Genomic DNA, 22,165 nt, shown 5'->3' on the forward strand with positions numbered 1-22,165 from the left:
TCTCATTTACTGCTATTTGCTAATGTAAATATTTTTGCTTACTTATTCATTTAAATGTATACCTCTATACCCTACCATCCAGACGATCTTGAAGTAGGTCACCATTTCTTAAAACAAGATTAAATAATACAAACATGTAAAATAAAGATGTTAATTAAAGAGTCCACTGGGTAGAGGAGAAGGAGAAGGAGAAAGAGGAGGAAGAGGAGGAGGAGAAGGAAGAAGAAGAAGAAGAAGACATGCACACTGAGAACCCCATACAATAGTAATTGTGATACTATAATTAGGCACTTAAGGCATGGATAAGAAGTCCTGGCAGTGAGAGTAAAATGCCAGGGCTTCTGGTGTCAGACACAAGAAACAGATGCAGCAACTTCATCTCCAAAAGAATGTAAATGCTTCTCCTCCATCCTCATTTTCTAATTCACGAGTAGATAACCTTTCTTCAGTTAAATTTTGTGCATCTTTCTTCCTGCGTCTGTGTGCTTAATCAGCACTCATTAAGCTACTTCTTTACATGCAGAATAAATCTAAAGCAGAAGGGCAATGAGGACATTGCAGTCCTTCTAATTTTCCTCATATATTCAGGATGGAGTCTGTTGAAAGTTATAGAGCGGGTCACTTGCATCATGCTGAGGCCACGCCCACCCCAGCTCCGGCAATGCAAAAAAGTCGCGACACATCACGTGACACGGTGAGTTTGACACCCGGGTTAATAGAGGAACTAGTCGCCTCACTTGTCCCACTGAGTTCCTCCATAAACTGCCCAATATTTACAATCCTAGAGTTTACACCTTACAATTTCACAGCATTTACATGTCATAAACCTTGTTCATCTGTAAGCCTATGCTGTAATGAGCTTTGTTATACTGACTGTAATGTGTAGTCTCTCACTCATAATAGTTTTGGTTTTTGTGTGAACCAGAGCAAAGTATCCTGCACTTAGAGCCTAATTGTATTACAACATGGTGTTAAAGAATAATAAATATATAAGTTTTAGTTGAAGCATTACCTGCACCAGTACAAAGAACCTTTTCTTCCATCTCTTCCAGACATTTTTGCCGATGGCCCACAAATATCTATAAAAGCAGCAAGGAAAACTTCATTAGGGATTTTTTTTAATAAATAAGAATCTCATTGTTTGCATTGGGCAGTTTTTACTAGAAACAGCAACTAAACACTGGTTTAAAAAAAAATGTTGTAAATAGTGTTGTGACTATAGGATCCTGCAAACAGCCATAAAATATCCAACCAGTTGATAAGTCCCCAAAATGTGATCACATGACCACAGGGAGAAGGGAGTGGTGACCTTTTAACTTGATGACTGGCTTAACTGCTACTGTGGTTTCTGCTATGGAAAAGAGAAGTGAACTAATCTTTTAGTATTATCCTATAGGAGAAGGAGTGGCAGAATCTGGGGGTGGAGTAAAAAGAGTGACATCATCATCATCATCATCATCATCATCATAAAAAATCAACATCAGACGAGGAATCTTCCAAGGGGACTCACTTTCACCACTACTGTTCAACATTGCATTAATTCCATTGACAATAATATTACAAAACAGAAAATTGGAATACCACATCTCAAGCCAGCATGGCAAGATAAACCATCTACTATACATGGATGACTTAAAACTGTATGCGAAAAGCCAAACTGAACTTGAATCAATACTCAGCGCAGTTCAACTGTTTAGCAACGACATCAGAATGGACTTTGGACTTGGAAAATGTGCTATATTATCTATGCACTGAGGAAAAATGGGAAAAATAGAAGGAATAGAACTGGGAAACGGAAGTATTATGAAAGCACTAGCAAAGGATGACGGTTACAAATACCTAGGCATATTGGAAGCAGATAACATCTTGAATGGAAAAGTCAAAGAGTCAACACAAAAGGAATACATCAGGAGAGTCCGCAAAATACTAAAATCAAAGCTGAATGGTGGAAATAAAATCAAAGCCATTAATACATGGGCAGTCCCAGTGATATGCTACCCAGCTGGAATTATCAACTGGGCATTGGCCGAATTGGAACACCTAGACTGGAAAATGCGTAAACTTTTGAACATGCACCACGCTCTACATCCACAAAGTGACATCGACAGAGTATACCTGCCAAGAATAATAGGGGGCAGAGTGCTACTGCAAATCCACCAAACTGTAGAAGAAGAAAAATGAAGTTTGAATGACTATGTGAATCAAAGTACAGAAAAATTGCTGCAGGCTGTGAAAACAGAGAGCATTATCAAAATAACAGAAACAAAGGCAGAATATAAGGAAAAATGGCTGGATGATAGATTAAATAGATGGAAAACCAAAGCTTTGCATGGACAACATTTGAAAAGTATTGAAGGAAAATATGATAACAACTTGACATGGGCATGGCTTAAGATGGGAACCATCAAGAAAGCAATAGAAGGCTTAATACTGGCTGCTCAAGAACAAGCACTACAAACTAATGCCATGAAAGTGAAGATACAAAAATCTACTGACAATCCAAATTGCTGACTTTGCAACAACAAAGTTGAAACTGTTTCACATTTAATATATGAGTGCAGCAAAATCGCGCAAACTGATTACAAAGCTAGACATGGCCGAGTTGCTAAACTAATCCACCGGGCATTGTGTAAAAAATACAACTTGCCTGTGTCCAAAAAGTCATGGGAACATAGAGTGGAAAAAGTTGTCAAGAATGAGAGGGTGAAGATATTGTGGGACTTCCGGATACAGACAGATCACCATTTGGAACACAACACGCCAGATATCACAGTTGTAGAGAACCGAAGCGTAAAGTTGATTGATATTGCTGTACCAGGAGATGCCAGAGTCAAAGAAAAAGAACTGAAAAAAATTACGAAATACTGCGACCCATCAAAACTGCGTGATTATGGATGAAACATGTAACAGTGATACCCATTGTCATTGGGGCACTGGGAACTATGTCCAAAAACTTTGCGAAACACATCAAGAAATTGCAGCTTCCTGCAATAACTCCAGCAAAGCTACAAAAAACTGTGCTACTCAGAACATCTTACATTTTAAGGAGATACCTGGTTGATACCCAGGATGCTGGCAGCAACCCATGTCAACCATTAGTGCCAGTCAATTTGAGTGTTCAGTTGACTGAGTTTCATGTTTAATGAATAAAAGTTTTATAACAACAACAACAACAACAACAACAAAGACCTACAAATAGAAATAGAAAGACTGTGGCAAAGGCAAGCAAGGGTAGTACCAATAGTAATAGGTGCCTTGCCTGCAATCCCAAAACAACTGGAGCACCACTTGAACACCATGGGCATTGACAAATTCGCCATTACTCAATTGCAAAAGGCAGCCTTACTAGGAACTGCTTCCATCCTGCAACGATATCTGTAATACCATCAAACATCCACATCTGCCTTAATATATATATAAAATCTCATATGCCCTCTTTTAAATATTAAGCATTTCTATTTGCAAAGTTGTTCTTTTGTAGAATCAATGTGATCTTTCTGTAAGCAGATTTCTTGTTATATAATATAATATGATTTATATTTATAAGTTATTCCATTTCACAATGGTGCCGGCTGGTGAACAGTGTGAATTTTAAACAGTCCAATACAACCAATACTAAAAGCAAATATTTGAAAAAAAAACAAATTGCAATGAAGAAATTGTCTTCACAAGGGGTTTGTTACCCACTCTAACCCAAGATCTGGGTTTTAAGAGCTCATCTGAACAATGTCTGGATGGAGGCCATACAACACAGTGCTAGGCTGCATTAACAGAGGGATAGAATCAAGATCATGTGAAGTGTTATTAAATGTACAGTTATAGAATAAGTGGTATCTTGCTCAATAATATAAGTGGTACCTCACTCAACAGTAGTAACTGTGAGAGGGATCTTGGAGTCCTAGTGGACAATCACTTATATATGAGCCAGCAGTCAGCTGCAGCTGCCAAAAAATCCAACACAGTGCTAGACTGCATTAATTGAGGGATAGAAGTGTTAATACCACTTTACAATGTGTAAGGCCATGCTTGGAATACTGCATCTAATTTTGGTCGCCATGATATAAAAAAGATGTTGAAACTCTAGAAAGAGTACAGAGAAGAGCAACAAAGATGATCAGGGAACTGGAGGTTAAAACATAGAAGGAATAGTTGCTGGAATTGGGTATGTCTAGTTTAATGAAGAGAAGGGCGAGGAGGGACATGATAGCAGTGTTCCAATATCTCAGGGGCTGCCACAAAGAAGAGGGAGTCAAGCTATTCTCCAAAGCATCTGAAGACAGGACAAGAAGCAACAGATGGAAACTAACCAAAGAGAGAAACCTACAACTAAGGAGAATTTTTCTGACAGTTAGAACAATTAATCAGTGGAACAACCTGCCTCCAGAAGCTGTGAATGCTCCAACACTGGAAGTTTTGTCTGGACAGCCGTTTGTCTGGACAGCCGTTTGTCTGAAATGATATAGGGTTTCCTGCCTGAGCAGTGGCTTGGACTAGATGACCTCCAAGGTCCCTTTCCACTATTATTACTATTATTATTATTATTATTATTATTATTATTATTATTATTATTATTATTATTATTATTATTATTATTATTATATCTTTGGGGGGATGTCATTCTAGAGGGCGGGAGCTGTGACATAAAGGGTCTGCTTCTTGGGTTCTATCAGATGATACTTTAATTGATAGGACCAGGAACATGTCCACCTGACTAGATCTTGTGCAATGGGCAGAAAGTATGGAAGACAAGTCCCTTGGATAACCAGGCTGTATGCCATGAAGGGCTTTGTAGGTAATGCTCAGCATCTTGAAATGCACCCAAATCCTACTGGTAAGCAGTGCAGAAGTGTTATGCAGACCTACCATGTGTGAGAGAATAAAACTGAGGTTGCTGTCTTCAGCCTAGCAAAAATGCTTCCCACACCCACTTGCCCAAGGAATGGCTCAGCACATTGTTTCTCCCAAAGGCCAGTAAAAGTTTACAGCTCCAGGAGCCTGATAAGAGATGCATTTGTTCATTCATTCATTCATTCATTCATTCATTCATTCATTCATTCATTCATTCATTTCCCCCACTCTTGGTTGACTCATAAGCTTCCATGCCAGTGTTCCAGATGTCTAGCTAACTGAGCCACAACCTGGCATTTTTAGGAATGAGCTGACATCCGTGCGCAGCTTAACCCTCTACGGAGTGGGGGAAAGCTACAAAGTATGACTGTGTAAGAGAAAAAGAAGACAACAAGCAGATTAGGAAGCAGGAAGTGATGTTTGAAATGTATGATTCATACAGGCAAGCAGATTGTGGTCAACTGCCAGGATGATACAGCTACAGTAAACAGCCAATTGTGGTGTGATTTCTGCCTGAAGCTTGGCATAGAGCTTGGTAGGAACCAGAAGCAGAGCAATAACACTGAGCCATCAATTAATCCCAACGAGATTAAACGAGGTCAAATCCATTTTACAAAAGTCTTTTATTTCTTATAAGGGCTAACAATCAAAGACTTATTTCTACGGCTATATCAGTTTGCAAAAGCTAGGAGCATGGAGTCAATCCAATGAAAGGTGTGTGTTACAATGAAGTGTTTTGTAGACTTATCTTCTACACTGTGGTGTGTCCAGTCTTAGAAAACAAAGAACCCTGACATAATTCCCCATTCAGAACCAGCTGCAGTCTCTCAGTGCTCTTCAAGGGCTGCCCCATGTATTGAGGTGATCAAAGTATGAATGGTTGTCTAAAGTGCCTCCCAGTTATGGTATGGCCACAACTGGTACACTAGTTGAATTTATCTGAAGATCTCCCTGGCTGTTGTATTACTCCAAAAAGTCCCCTAAATTTTGGCCCAGTCCAGTAGGGGAAAGTGTGATCTTGTTCAGGACTAAAGAGGGTCATCACTTGGGTTTGAGCTTGTGAGCTTGGGTTTGAGCTTGTGAGCTTGTTCCTTTCCCTCCAGTCCTGCACAGCCTCTATCATTATTTCAAAGACCTTGATAACATGTTCAGAATATTATATGCATAATTGTGACAGCACAATCAGGATATTCAAAGAAACAGGTTATCATTATTATGAATACTCTTGATTATACAGTAAGGAATTTGCTATTGCAAAAATGCAGTGCAAGAAATAAAATATAGGAAAATGACACTGATTTATATTTTTAAAAACCCTTCATTGTTCATTTTTGAGAATAGTAATAATATTCTTAGTTCACGTGTAGGATAGAAAGGAGTGATTATTTTCAGAGGGCATTTAGTTTGAAATATTAAGAGAAATAAAACATGTCAATCATTCTCAACAAGATGTAAACTAAATCTCATTGATTCAGTTTTTAAGTTCATACAATCTGGGAGAAGAAGATGATATTTTTCAATTATTATAATACTGGAAAACATGGTAACATGCAATCACTGTAATTTGCAAAATAAATAAATAAATAAATTGCTTACCCAGAATGTTTCATATTCTGAGGTTTATCCATTCGGACAGCCAGCTTGATTTTCAGGTCTTGATCAGGACAGTTTTTGGAAACAGCCATTTTGTGCCATTCAGATTGTTTGGGGCTATTTGGTGTCGGATGAAGAACAACCTAAAGACAAAGTTTTAACATTCTGAGCTTTAAACTTTTTTTAAAGTTTAAAGAACAATGCAAAGATTAGAGGTCTTTTTTTAGGATCTACAATGTAATTCAGTGACTGGGCAGGGTGATTGCACCAAAAAAGTCTTGTGTGAAAGTAACCTTTTCTCAGTATTACGAACTCGGCTGCTACTTAAAAGAGGTTATATTGGTCCACCGTAAGCCTAATGGGTTATGGTTTGACTTTGAATGCATAAGGTGAGAATTAGACTTTCGTGACATGGCATTTCAAGGAATATATCCATGTCATTTGGAGACAGTTGCATAGCTGTTGCATTTATACTTCTGCAAATGCTAACATTCCAGCTAGGGAGGCATTAGAAAACTTCTCAATAGGAAGTCGGGAAGCACAGAAAACTTCCCAACAGGAAATGGGATCAAATGATCAGCATGCAGGATTTGCACCTCTGCCCAACATATAGTTGAAATTTGGGAGATATGCATGTTGACTCGTCTGCAACCATTTGCAATCTAGGCTTACCCAGCAACCCCTTCATAGCACAAGTATGCATTGTCACCTATGGACACTTCCGGACAACTTTAAAACATGCTTAAGCCCAAATTATATCATGACTCAACATGACATGGGAACTAGATTAATAGTGATTTCAGCTGAAAACTGAGAAGTAGCACAAAAGAGAGAAGAATTCCAGTCTGTTATATCAAATTCCACCGTGTGGTTTGGAAGGGCAGTATTCAAGAATCCATGCAGGGATCTACTCTGAAGTAACTCTACGTTTTGGTCCTGGTTCTTGGGGCCTCACAGCTCCTCCCCCTTCTTACATGTATTGTGACGCAAGACCAACCCACTAATCTTAATCTGTGCTAATCTGTATATATGGTTTGCTCTTCAAATACTCTATAATACTCATTACTTATTTTATTGGGAGGTATAAAATGGAAGACATTTACAAAAGATAGAGTCTTGGAATTGAGAGTACTGCAATAAATTTTGGTTGGTCACAAGCATACACAATATTAATAGTTTTAAAAAGTCATTGAACAAAGACAATACATTACCAATGAAGGAGAAATACATTAAACAATGTCCACAGAACTGTCACACTTTAATATATTAAACTTGAAGAGAAGAAAAGCAATTGAGGTCAAATTCAAGTGGTGGAAGTTGATTTTATTGAATGAAATATAGTTAATGTAGCTAAATTATCATCTGTGCTGGAAATGAAAATACAAAGAAAAGTTTCAAGGATTAACCCATACATAAAATGTTAGAAAGTTCAGAAGGTCAATATAAGAATGTGCATTTTGACCCAATATATTGATAATATATTGAATCAGAAAAGAATGAGCTAAGTGAAGCACAAGAGCGTGAGAGCTGCCTTCATTTTGCAGACTCCTACTTCTCCTATTTGCAGTTTTTCACCTTTCTCTTTTATTCCTTGCATTTTTAAAGTGTGTGTTTGTGTGTGTGCGTGTGTGTGTGCATGTGTGTGTATAAATAATTGCATTTCCAAATACATACTGAAAAAAGAACAACTGAGACCAGAATTTCTATTACTAAGCAAGGCAATCAATTGTTCAGTAGATCGTCTCAGATTTTATGATCTTTTTTTTTTACTATAGTTGTTAAGCAAACAACTACAGTTGTAAAGTGAGTCATGAAGTCATTAAGCAAATCCAGCTTCCCCTATTGATTTTGTTTGTTGGAACCCAGCTGGGAAAGTTGCAGATAGTAACCTCAATACATGCTCATTGCCAAACAGCTCCATTTTGATCATATGACCACAGGGGGGTGGGCTGCAAGCGGTCATGGGTGCAAGGACTATTTTTAAGTTCCCTTTTTCCTGTGCCATTGTAACTTTGAATGGCTGCTAAACAAATGGCTGTAAGTTAAGGACTACTTGTAACTTCTTCTGTTTAATTATTTTGTATTGGTAGGGCAGAATCAGAATCTCTGGAAATAGAATAATATATAAGCTAAATTAAATAATAATTTAGAGAAACATTCCTTTCAGTTAGATTCTAACAGACCTTAAAAAGCAGAATTTTTTTAAAAACTGGTCTACGCAGTTTGGGAATAAAAACCATACGTCCATGCAGACAGTTCTCATTTCTCATCTACTTCAAATTAGAGCTAGAACTTAATAACTTATACAAAAGATGGGGAAGGGGAAGTAGGTGTTTTAACTGAAGAACAATTGAGTTATCTGGCATTCTGCAGTTAAGGTTATTAAAAGTTAAATGTAAGCCTTATAGATAGATGTTTTTTGCGTCCCATGTAGCAGTAAGTGAAGAGCAGAGGAAGCTGAGTAGAGGCAAAGCAGAGCCCAAAGGGAATTTATTGGCAATTATATCTGTCACCAAGATAAATGCTGCTGAAGGCGCTATGGGGAAAAAAATGACATCGAGATAGAGAAAAAAAAGAAGAAACGCTCAGGAGCGTGATGTTATATAGCTAATATCACTGGGAACCTGTTACGTAATTTTAAAAAAATGAAACTTGGCATTATTGTCAGTTTTTGTAACTGGAGGAAAAAACAGACAGGCCACAGTTAATTCAACTGCAGCTGTGCTGCTAACCTGAATATGGTGAATTATCTACTGATCAGAGAGGTGACAAATGAAATTCATTCCATAGATCCAGAGTTACTCTGGCAACCTTGCCCTACCTGAGGTAGATTGTTAACAGCCTCAGCAGCAATCCCATCTATGCTCTAAAATGAGATCAGCGTTGATTTGCACTCATCTCTGGGAAATAAATTATTGAAATCCTCCCCTCTCCCCTCCTCCTTCCTCTCCTCCTTCCCCTCCTCCTCCTAATGCCTTGGCTTGGCCAATGGAAGAAGACACTAATGCTTCTATTATTGTTAGTTTTGATGTTTAACCCACCTTTATCATTTATAAAGAACTTAATCTGGTGAATATACCTAATACTCTTCCTTCCTCCTATTTTCCCCACAACAAACCTGTGAGGTGGGTTGGGCTAAGAGCAGTGGTGGGATTCAGCCAGGTTGCACCAGTTCGGCAGAACCGATAGTTAATTTTTTGTTGCCCAGACCCAGAAGGGACTACTGGAAGCGGCATCCACACAGAGAACTGGTTGTTCACATATTTGAATCCCACTACTGGCTAAGAGAAAATGACTGGCCCAACCCAGATGATTTTTCATACCTAAAGCAGGACTAGAACTCACCATCTCCTGGTTCCTAAGCCAGCACCTTAACCACTAGACTAAACTAGCTATGGGAGCAGGGGAGGGTTTTTCTCAGGATACACAGTATAAGGTTCACCACTCAGCCACAATATTTTAATTCCCTTTCGTTAACTAAATCAACATTAATGTCATATGTTAATTACATAGAATTGGTTTCGCAGCCTTCCCCTGGACCCTGAAATCCTGTGTTCTTTCCAATAATTTAATTATGTTTATTTCAGGGAGGAGTTGTTACTAAGATGAGAAGTTCCTCTTTTCCCTAGCCCTTTTAACAGTTATTTATTTTCCTCTCTGACTTCTTTGGACCTGTGTCTGAATTTTTGGGGACTGTGTCTCATCAGTCTGGGAAAAATGTGCAATCCCTGTGGTTCTCTTTCATGAAAGATTCTTAGTCAGCCTTCTCTTAGAAATGCTTTACCAATGGAGAAATTGCAGAAATGTATTTCAGGCCCAACTTTCAGCCTCCACAGGGGTATTTTGTGTGTGTGCGTGTGTGCGTGCATGCACATGTTCACTGTGTCTTCAAAACTGAAAATCAACATTTGAGTTTTTCAAAAATCTTTCAAGAAATGTTTCGGCAGCTGTAATTTTACCACAGCACATTTATTTATTCCTGTATGTGTTGCCCATCTTACCAATAAAGGGACCCTGGATGGCTTACAGGTGATAAAAAGCTACATGTGAAACAATTAAAATTAAGAAGAGTTTTGTAAGAATTAAAACCAAAAACAAGAGATGCAAAGTTGTCATTCCCATCATTGCAATATTTGCTGGTGCGGTCAACAGCTGTGCCTGCTCTTACCCGCCCAAGTTCTTTGTCTTCCAAAGCCAGGACACCGGTACTCTCCGTAAACAGCTTCACCTTCACAGCTGGAAGGGCATGTGTCGTGGAAAAGTCACCCTGAGTTCCCCAGCTGTGAAAACATCCACAAGAAAGACATTAGGGAAAAAAAGAAGCAGCAGCAACATCTTGCCACCTCAGCACTGTCACCTTGGAGAGGAAAAAGTTACCGCAAATGTCACCAACTGTCATATATAGAAGAAAGAAAGAAAAAAGCATTAGGAGTGCCATTGTGCTAATTAATTAATGTGGTAAAAAACCTGCAAGACAACAACTCAGCAATGTTGAAAAACTCCCTCTGGAAAGGCAAGATACTATCACAAAGCCAGTGGTAGCAAAAGGTATGCTGGCACTTGGGTTTATTTTGCAACTCAGTAAAAAGAAGGCTGATGAAAACATTGTTGTAGCAAAAGTTTGCGTGTACGTTGAAGGCCCATTGCAGTTAGATAGTGATCACCATGATCCATAAAATGGGAGAAATACAAACAAATACAAATACTACCCATTTCCAATGTACAGGATTTTTATATTCTGGATTCAAATCCTAGAATTAGACAAAAAGCAAATTTCTCCATGTGTAGATTCCATTAATTGACTAGTTTGCTGCATTTCATTAAAGATTCAAAGTTTTATTTATATACAACATGGATTATGTTGGTGGTATAGCTAAGGGACTGTGGGTGATAATAGAATAGAATAGAATAGAATAGAATAGAATAGAATAGAATAGAATAGAATAGAATAGAATAGAATAGAATAGAACAGAGTAGAGTAGAGTAGAGTAGAATAGAATAGAATAGAATAGCTGGAAGGGACCTTGGAGGTCTTCTAGTCCAGCCCCCTGCTCAAGCAGGAGAACCAATATCATCTCAGACAAATGGTTGTCCAGTCTCTTCTTAAAAATGTCCAGTGTTGGAGCATTCACAACTTCTGGAGGCAGGTTATTCCACTGATTAATTGTTCTGACTGTCAGGAAATTTCTCCTTAGTTCTTGCTTCTCTCTTTGATTAGTTTCCATCCGTTGCTTCTTGTCCTGCATTCAGGTGCTTTGGAGAATAAGTCAAATCCCTCTTCTTTGTGGCAACCCCTGCTATCATGTCTCCCCTAGTCCTTCTTTTCATTAAACTAGACATAACCAATTCCAGCAACCGTTCTTTATATGTTTTAGCCTCTAGTCCCCTAATCATCTTTGTTGCTCTTCTCTGTACTCTTTCTAGAGTCTCAGCATCTTTTTTTATATCGTGGTGACCAAAACTGGATGCAGTCTTCCAAGTGTGGCCTTACCAAGGCATAGTAAAGTGGTATTAACACTTCACGTGATCTTGATTCTATCCCTCCGATAATGTAGCCTAGCACTGTATTGGCTTTTTTGGCAGCTGCAGCACACTGCTGGCTCTCTGAGCTTGTTTGTTTTCTTGCAGACTTTTCATTACCTATCTAGGTAACATCATCAATGCTAGAAGGGAGTAAAGTTTGACCTCTCTTATATATACTAAGAGTTTGTCCTTTTGGTGGGAGTATTCTTGGAGGTTCTTTGATTGGGCTGTTGTTTACTGTTAGTTTGTTTGTCTGAGATGTTATCTGATTGGATAATGAAATGTCTGCAAGAAAACAACCAGTCTCAAAGAACACCAATGTCCGAACAGTTCAACCCTGAGCTACAATATTTTCTTCTATCAGTAGTTAAGGGGGCATATAGGTAACAGAAAGGGAGGGATGATAGATATCACAACTGGGAACAAGTGTCTCCAGATCATTGAAATCTGTGCTCATTTACATAAATTGCCTTCTCTCTTTTCTGTTTTTGAAAAGAGGTGAACCTTAGCTCTAGAAGAGAACTGGTTGATATTAATTTTTCATTTACCACCCCCCGTCTGCTGATTAGTGCTGTCGTAATAATATGCATCAACGTTTGCTTGATGTTTTTGATCCTTATATTGTATGTTGCTTGGAGTCATTTAGGAGTAAAATGACTAATAAACTGTAAGTAATGCAGATAATCTGACAAAATCAGATGAAAGGACAAACTCACACAAAACAAGGAGACAAAGATACAAATGAAGAGTCTTTGGGAAAGTTCACAATCTGTAATTGATGACTGAGGGCTCATCACAGACCATTTCAGAATCCATCTCCTTAATTATCTCTAGCAGGCTGCAAAATAATTTGCTTTCATTTGTACTACTTTCCCTTAATATTCATAAAATATAAAATACGGAGTATTTAAAGCGCAAACAAAAGGAAAAGTAAAAATAGCAACTCAGCAACATTATTAAACCATCATCAAGAGAGAAAGATTAAAAAGGATGAATTAGCTTAAGAAGTAAAATGTCACAGCAGGAGCTTAAAAACCCATGACTGATTAAAAGATGTGGTGAAATAAGGATTTTGCCTTCCCCATAAACCTCAAAAAAGAGAAAACAATATGTGGATGGGGACATGGCTGAATAGTTGATTTGAGGGAACCCATTATTGATCCCCTTCATGGATTACTGCCTTGTCGTGGCGAAGGGGCTTGCGTAATTCAATGAAGCTATGAGCTATGCCGTGCAGGGCCACCCAAGACAGAAAGGTCATAGCAGAGAGTTCTGACAAAACATGATCCACTGGAGAAGGAAATGGCAACCCACTCCAGTATCTTTGCCATGAAAACCCTATGGACAGTACCAAAAGGCAAAATGATATGACGCTGGAAGATGACCATCCGGTATACTACTGCGAGCAAGAATCCCTCAGAAGAAATGGAGTAGCCTTCATAGTCAATAAAAGAGTAGGAAAAGCAATACTGGGATACAATCCTCAAAATGACAGAATAATCTCAGTTCGAATCCAAGGCATACCATTCAATATCACAGTAGTCCAAGTCTATGCCCCAACCACCAGTGCTGAAGAGGATGAAATTGACCGGTTCTATGAAGCCCTACAGCACCTTATAGAACTAACACCAAAAAATGATGTTCTTATCATCATGGGGGATTGGAATGCTAAAGTAGGAAGCCAAAAGATAACTGGAATAACAGGCAAGTTTGGCCTTGGAGTACAAAATGAAGAAGGGCATAGGCTGATAGAATTTTGTCAAGAGAATACGATGGTCATAGCAAACACTCTTTTCCAACAACCCAAGAGACGGCTCTACACATGGACATCACCAGACGGTCAACACAGAAATCAGATTGACTATATGCTCTGCAGCCAAAGATGGAGAAGCTCTATACAGTCAGTAAAAACAAGACCAGGAGCTGACTGTGGCTCAGACCAGGAGCTTCTCATTGCAAAGTTTAGGCTTAAACTGAAGAAAGTAGGGAAAAGCACTAGGCCACTCAGGTATGAATTAAATCATATCCCTGTTGAATATACAGTAGAGGTGACAAATAGATTTAAGGAATTAGATCTGATAGATAGAGTGCCTGAAGAACTATGGACAGAGGTTCACAACATTGTACAAGAGGTAGCAACTAAAACCATCCCAAAGAAAAAGAAATGCAAGAAAGCAAAATGGCTGTCTGAGGAAGCTTTGCAAATAGCTGAGGAAAGGAGGGAAGCAAAATGCAAGGGAGAAAAAGAAAGACACACCCAATTGAATGTAGAATTCCAGAGAATAGCTAGAAGAGATAAGAATGCCTTCTTAAATGAACAGTGCAAAGAAATAGAAGAAAACAATAGAATAGGGAGGACCAGAGATCTTTTCAAGAAAATTGGAGAGATGAAGGGAACATTTAATGCAAAAATGGGCATGATAAAGGACCAAAATGGCAGGGACCTAACAGAGGCAGAAGAGATTAAGAAGAGGTGGCAAAATTACACAGAAGAACTATACAAGAATGAGCTTAACATCCCTGATAATCACAATGAGGTGGTCACTGACCTCGAGCCAGACATCCTAGAATGTGAAGTGAGGTGGGCCTTAGAAAAGCTGAGCAACAACAAAGCTAGTGGAGGTAACAATATTCCAGCTAAGCTATTCAAAACCTTAAAAGACGATGCAGAAAAAGTGCTACACTCAATTTGCCAGCAAATTTGGAAAACTCAACAATGGCCACAGGATTGGAAAAGATCAGTTTACATTCCAATTCCAAAGAAAGGCAGTGCCAAAGAATGTTCAAACTATCGCACCATTGCACTCATTTCTCATGCTAGTAAAGTTATGCTTAAAATCCTACAAGCCAGACTCCAGCAGTATGTGGATCAAGAACTACCAGAAGTACAGGGAGGATTTCGAAGAGGCAGAGGAACTAGAGATCAAATTGCCAACATACGCTGGATCATGGAGAAAGCTAGAGAGTTCCAGAAAAACATCTACTTCTGCTTCATTGACTATGGTAAAGCTTTTGATTGTGTGGATCATAACAAACTGTGGCAAGTTCTTAAAGAGATGGGCGTACCAGACCATCTTATTTGTCTCTTGAGAAACCTATATGCGGGTCAAGAAGCAACAGTGAGAACTGGACATGGAACCACTGATTGGTTCAAAATTGGGAAAGGAGTCCGGCAAGGCTGCTGCCTATTTAACTTATATGCAGAGCACATCATGAGAAAGGAAGGGCTAGATGAATCAAAAGTTGGTATTAAGATTGCTGGAAGAAGTATCAACAACCTAAGATATGCAGATGATACCACTCTAATGGCAGAAAGTGAAGAAGAACTAAAGAGCTTCGTGTTGTGGGTGAAGAAGGAGAGTGCAAAACCTGGGTTGAAACTTAACATTAAGAAAACCAAGATCATGGCATCTGGCCCTCTCAATTCCTGGCAAATAGATGGGGAAGAAATGGAGGTAGTGACAGATTTTATTTCCCTGGGCTCCAAGATCACTGCAGATGGGGACTGTAGCCAAGAAATTAAAAGACGCTTGCTCCTTGGGAGGAAAGCCATGGCAAATCTAGACAGCACACTAAAAAGCAGACACGTCACCCTGTCAACAAAAGTGCGTATAGTCAAGGCTATACGCAACTGGTCTTCCCAGTTGCAATGTATGGCAGTGAAAGTTAGACCATAAAAAAGGTTGAGCGCCAAAGAATTGAGGCCTTTGAACTATGGTGCTGGAGAAGACTCCTGCGAGTCCCTTGGACTGCAAGGCGATCAAACCGGTAAGTCCTAGAGGAGATCAACTCTGACTGCTCTTTAGAAGGCCAGATCCTGAAGCTAAAACTCAAATACTTTGGCTACCTAATGAGAAGGAAGGACTCACTGGAGAAGAGCCTAATGCTGGGAAAGATTGAGGACAATAGAAGAAAGGGACGACAGAGAATGAGGTGGCTGGATGGAGTCACTGAAGCAGTAGGTGTGAGCTTAGATGGACTCCAGAAGATGGTAGAGGACAGGAAGGCCTGGAGGAACGTTGTCCATAGGGTCGTGATGGTCAGAGACGACTTCGCAGCTAACAACATTATTGATACTGGGACATAAAACAAGATCACTCTTTTTTAAATAGTAGTGTGGTTGTTGTTCCATGGTTTTTCTGCCCCTCATCATTTTTTCCTAGGAATTTTTAATAGCACTATCAATAGCACTTAGACTTACGTACCTCTTCACAGTGTTTTATAGTCCTCTCTAAGGAGCATATGGCCACTAACAATTTGGCTCTTCATTTTACCGACCTTGGAAGGATGGAAGGCTGAGTCAACCTTGAGCTGGACAGGATCCAATTGCTCACAATTGGCAGAGTTAGCTTGCAGTAGTGCATTCTAATCACTGCACCACCAGAATAGTTTCTAAACTATTCTAAACTATTTGAGCAGTAAAATGGGAGAGCACATAAGATCCAAATTTAGAACTTTTTTTGGTAGAATAATTCAAACTGAATTTATTAAATCATACCAGACTCTTTTTTTAGCTTTGGAGAGAACACAAGGTACTTTTCATTACGGCTCTGATAGATTTTCAATAGTCTTCACAGCTCATTTAATTTTGTTTCTCGAAATTTCAAGCTGTGTTACCACTTTTTTTTTGTAAATGGCACATTTGTTCTTGTGAAGGTGGGCTTGTTCTCTCCTCTCCCCCACTTAATAAAACACACATAGGGCTTAATAGATTGTGAGAAAGTAGCCTTTGCACTGCCATTTTCAATAAAAAAACAATGCTAGATCAAAATGCAAGAAGTTCTATGTTGTCTGCTGCTATCTCTATATCCAAAATGTACCACTGAGGAACACCTCTGCATGAGTGGCAGCCCAGTTGCAAGGCCCTGTGGACAATGGATGGATCAACAGAATCAGACTCAACTGTGCTATAAATGAAAATGGAATTAAAGCATGATGAACAAAAGTACTTCCTGTCTACTAGCAGCAATTAAGCATCTGAAATCAAACAGATACTCCATGGAATGTCATCTGAACTCTGCTGGTAAGATTGAACCAAGAGTTTGCATTTGAAGCATTTATTTCCGACCATAGGTTTTGGCAAAATACCTAGGAGCTGGAAAACGTTCTTCTCTTTCTAACATTTTCACTGTTTTTAAAAAAAACAACCAAAAACTTAACTTTTGGATTCAGACTGTCTTGTCACTCAACTCTTACTTTGTATTAAGCTCTTTGAACTCAGACCTGTGAGAAAGACATTTGAGATCTGGTCATACAGTTCAAGAGCAGCCTTTATTTCCGCAACACAATGCTCTTTTAACCCTTTTCTCATTCCCGGGACCCATCCTAGTGTAGTGCATAGCCTATGCTTAGTCCTTTTTTTGTGATATGCACAGATACAGGGCATACGAACAAGGGTAAGTTCCACCATTTATAAACGCACGGTTGACTACAGTTCCTGGAGGTAAGAAAAGACATTACAGTTCTTTGATTTAACTTCAGCCTATGATGAAAGCAAATCTAATTTGTGTTTTCCTGCTGCAAGTTGAAAATAATCTTTTTCTTATTAAGGCCTCCTGAGCTGTTGTTTGACCTCTGAGCTTGGCGATTTGGCTGCGAACGTTTCGTCTCAATTCAGGGGGACATCTTTAGTGCACTTTGAATTGTGTTTGTCTGTCGGAGCACTGGTCTCCTGACTTGGGCAGGGGGGTGGACTAGAAAGACCTCCAGGGTTCCTTCCAGCCCTATGTTTCTATGGGCAGATACATAATGATTGTCCTGATTTATAAAAATTCAGAAGTTTAAATGTCAATCTCATCTGAATACAGCTGATTAAAGGTAGAGGAGCTTTCTGATAATGCGAAGAGCTGAAAGAATTTGGAGGTAAGCATGTTTTGGATGCACTCAGAATAAACCAGCAATGAGGGAATTTCTCCCAATAAAATGGTCTTAATTAACAGACCTAGCATGAGTACAGTAAAAAGAGTCCTAATGAGCAGTAATCCAATAAAGCAAGCCAATCGAAATATAACAATTATGGCACAAAGGCTTAAAACTGAAGTTCCTCTACATGGCCAAATAGGGCTTCATCAATCAGAAGCAGCATAATTCCATCTAAGTTTATTTTGGTAATTATGTTTGACAAGGAAAAAACTGCTTAAAAGTGAGAGGGAGTAGATGAATGCAGATTCATAGAAAGTGGATAGATGCATTTTGGCAGAGTATTTACTGGAGATGAGGAAATAGATCAAGAAATCTCAAGTTGTGCAAATGTTGGTAGAAAGACAGAGGTAGTTTGTGGGCTGTTGTCAGAAATGAAAGCTTGTTGAAAGAAAAAAAAAGATGGTTGAATTGAAGAGCAGGTTTACACCCTCTTAATAAAACAGAATAACAGAGTTGGACAGGACCTTGTAGGTCTCCCCATACTCAAGCAGGAGACCCTATACCATCCCAGACAGGTGGCTGTCCAGTCTCTTCTTAAAAGCCTCCAGTGATGGAGCACCCACAACTTCTGAAGGCAAGCCGTTCCACTGGTTAATTGTTTTCACTGTTAGGAAATTTCTCCTTAGTTCTAAGTTGCTTCCCTTTTTTATTATTTTCCACCCATTGTTTCTTGTCTTGCATTCTGGTGCTTTGAAAAATAGGTTGTGGCAGCCCTTCAAATACTGGAAAGCTGCTATCATGTCACCCCCTAGTCCTTCTTTTCACTAGACTAAAGGTTCCCCTGCACATGCGTGCTAGTCGTTTCCAACTCTAGGGGCTGGTGCTCATCTCCATTTCAAAGCCAAAGAGCGAGTGCTTGTCTGAGGACGTCTCCATGGTCATGTGGCCGGCATGACTAGACACCAAAGCCGCACACGGAATGCTGTTACCTTCCCACCATAGTGTTCCCTATTTTTCTACTTGCATTTTTACGTGCTTTTGAACTGTTAGGTTGGCAGAGGCTGGGACGAGTAACAGGCGCTCACTCTGTTACGCGGCACTCAGGATTTGACCCGCCAAACTGCCAACCTTCTGATCAACAAGCTCAGCATCCTAACCCACTGAGCCACCACGTCCCTTTTCACTAGACTAGACAAATTCAATTCCTATAGCTGTTCTTCATATGTTTTACCCTCTACCCCACTTATCATATTTGTTGCTCTTTTTTGCACTCCTTCCAAAATTTCTACATCTTTTTTATAATATGTTGACCAAAATTGGATATAGTATTCTAAGTATGGGTCTTACTAAAACTTTATAAAGCATTCTAACACTTCATGTGATCATGTGATCTTGATTCTATGCCTTTGTTAATGCAGCCTAGAATTGCTTTGACTTTTTTTTGCTGCTGCTGCTCACTGCTGGCTCATATTTAAGTGATCGTCCAGTAGGCCTCCAAGAACCCGCTCACAGTTAAAATTATTGAGCCAGGTTTCCACCCAATCTGTACCTGTACATTTGATCTTGCTTGCCTAAGTATAAAACCTTACTGTTTTCTACATTGAATTTCATTTTGTTTGATAGGGCCCAGTGTTCAAGTCTGTTGCAATCCATCTGGATCTTGAGCCTGTCTTCTGGAGTATTGGGTATTCCTGCCAGTTTAGTGTTGTCTGCAAATTTGATGAGTTTCCCTTTTATTCCCTCATTTATGAAGAAGATGAAGAGTACTGGGCCTAAAATAGAACCTTGAGGTACCCCACTACTTACTTCCCATGTGGATGTAGTTCCATTGAGGACTACACATTGAGTGTGATTTGTCAGCCTGTTACAAATCCATCTGGTGGTGACACTATGTATCCCACATATTTTTAGTTTATCAAGAAGTAAGTTGTGGTCTACTTTGTCAAAAGTCTTATTGAAATCCAAATAACTAAGTATATCCAAATTTATTGTATCCAAGTATGTTATATTCAAGTATGTCCATTGCAATGTATAAAAACAATGCATAAAGTATGATATAAGCAAATAATATAGAAATAAAGATTGAAAAATATGAAGAGTTGAAATTAGTGTAAACTAGATTTGGCTGTATTTCATTTACATTTTTTACATCATGTTGCAATTTATTTGACTTATTATTGTTACGTTCTTATTCTTTTTTATATTTTATGTAATATTAGCATACAGAAACTAATTTTAGATTAACATTATAGTAACATTATAAATATAGTAAAAGTTTGGTTTAACTTTTCCTTCATTCTTTACTCTCCCTAACAGGAGCACTGTAATGTTTATTAAATTGGGATTCATCACTTACATTTATTTTACTGATGGATAAATTGATTGTATTACTTTTTCCTTTATATTTTGTTTTTACAGTTTTTAATTCTTGTGTCTGTTATTTGCCCTCTACAGTGTGTTAGGGTGAGTTATAAATCTCATTAAATAAATGAATAGATAAATAAAGGTTTCACACAAATGACACCTTCATGTGATGTATACTTCAATTTAATTAAAGTTATTAAAGAATTAAAATTTACAGATAGCCCTTTCCCAAATAGTTTATTAAACTGAGGTTTTATTGTAAAACATATTTTTTTAACAAATAATGGTATTAAGTTAACAAGGGAAAAGAAATGGTTGGAGTTGTGGTTTGCAATTCAGAGTCACAGGGCTTATAGTTTCGTTTGAATATACTGTAATATCTTTTCATTTTCTTGCTGACATTTCAGTCTGCTCCCCAAAATCCATGTTCACTGAATAGCTTGGAAACAAGAACTTAGTGTGTGAAAAGTCTGTAAAAGGAATTAAGGAGAAGAAAAAAATGCCCTATAATCTTGTGCTGTGCATTTTGATAGCATCTGCTTTGTATGACGCCTATTTCTGTGTACTATTAAAAGCCTTTTATTTGCTGAAGCATCCAGAGACTGTATGTTATCAACAAATGTTTTTATCCAAATGCAAACAGTAATTTCAATTAGGTTTTCCTTATGAGAATCACACAAGTTACAAAGGGAATAAACCAAATGGAGTAAACACATATAGTAAACCTCTGACAATGATGTTGTGATTATAAATTCATACTTAATGACACCGTGAAATATTTCATTATATCATGACAATTTAGCAATGAGATTTAGGGCAGGTTTTATCTGAGGATGATGTAATTAGTTGTCATAGTGATATTCAGCATCAGGACATGCTCTAATTCAGGACCACCAAATTATTATTTATATTCATATTAAGTGCCCAGCTTCCACACACAAGATTTAACCTTACCATTTAATTAAAAATTACTGTAACCACAGAAAATACTTAAAGAGGAAAATCTTGGTTAAAGAAGAATTAATAATGCAGCTGGATTCCTTATTAAACATTATTATTATTATGTTTATTAAAACATCAACATAATTAATCACAAAGATTAATTTCCTAGCTGTCTTTTGTCAACCCAGTGTCAGCGTGCTCTTCATATGTGATTTGTTTAAAGACTGCACTAAATCAGTGCATTAGGAATGGTTCCATGGATTTTATGAAAAATAATAAATCTTTGGGGGGAATTACTTTAAAATACAAAGTATTTTTGATTAAACAATTTGCATACTCACACATTTTTTAGTATTTGAAATGACCAATATTCAATCTGCACTAACAAATATGTAATTAACTATACAGCTTCTGAAACTCTGGGCAAAAGGATTAACATCTACTGGTTTATTTTATGATCTGACTAACAGATATTAAGAAAATCCCAATAACCCCAGCAAGTATGATCCTTACTTTATTCTATTAGAGGTGATTGCGCAGCCCTTTAAATCAAGGATTTCAATAAAAATAACTACTACTACTACTACTACTACTACTACTACTACTACTACTACTGGAGCACCACTTGAACACCATTTGAATTGACAAATTCACCATTAGTCAATTGCAAAAGGCGACCTTACTAGGAACTGCTTCCATCCTGCAATGATATCTATAATACCATCAAACATCCACATCTGCCTATCCCAGGTCCTTGATAAGGACTAGATAGGTAGACAAAATGCCAAATCCAGTCTGAACATCTGGCTGACTGTGCAATGATTAATAATCATAATCATAATAAATTTGGAAGGGACCTTGGAGTTCATCTAGTCCAGCCCCCTGCTCAGGCAGGAAAGCCTATACCATTTCAGACAAAAGGGTGTCCAGTCTCTTCTTAAAAACTTCCATTGTTGGAGCATTCACCGTTTGGGGAGGCAGGTTGTTCCACTGATTAATTGTTCTAACTGTCAGGAAATTTCTCCTTAGTTCT

At 38.3% G+C, this 22,165-nt stretch overlaps 1 protein-coding gene across 6 annotated transcripts in view; it reads right to left on the reverse strand.

Moving 5' to 3' along the window:
* CADPS (calcium dependent secretion activator) overlaps positions 1–22,165 on the reverse strand; it is a gene marked incomplete at both ends in the record, with an annotated part of 451,723 nt that overhangs the window by 208,928 nt on the left and 220,630 nt on the right. For all 6 annotated transcript variants that reach the window (XM_083355958.1, XM_083355955.1, XM_083355956.1 and 3 more), the window contains 3 exons: positions 1,013–1,079; positions 6,445–6,584; positions 10,610–10,721. In XM_083355958.1, coding sequence (XP_083212084.1) covers positions 1,013–1,079; positions 6,445–6,584; positions 10,610–10,721 — 319 coding nt within the window. The remainder of the gene's footprint in view (positions 1–1,012; positions 1,080–6,444; positions 6,585–10,609; positions 10,722–22,165) is intronic.

Source organism: Vipera ursinii, assembly GCF_947247035.1.
Source record: "Vipera ursinii genome assembly, chromosome: 2".
Lineage (NCBI taxonomy): Eukaryota > Metazoa > Chordata > Lepidosauria > Squamata > Viperidae > Vipera > Vipera ursinii.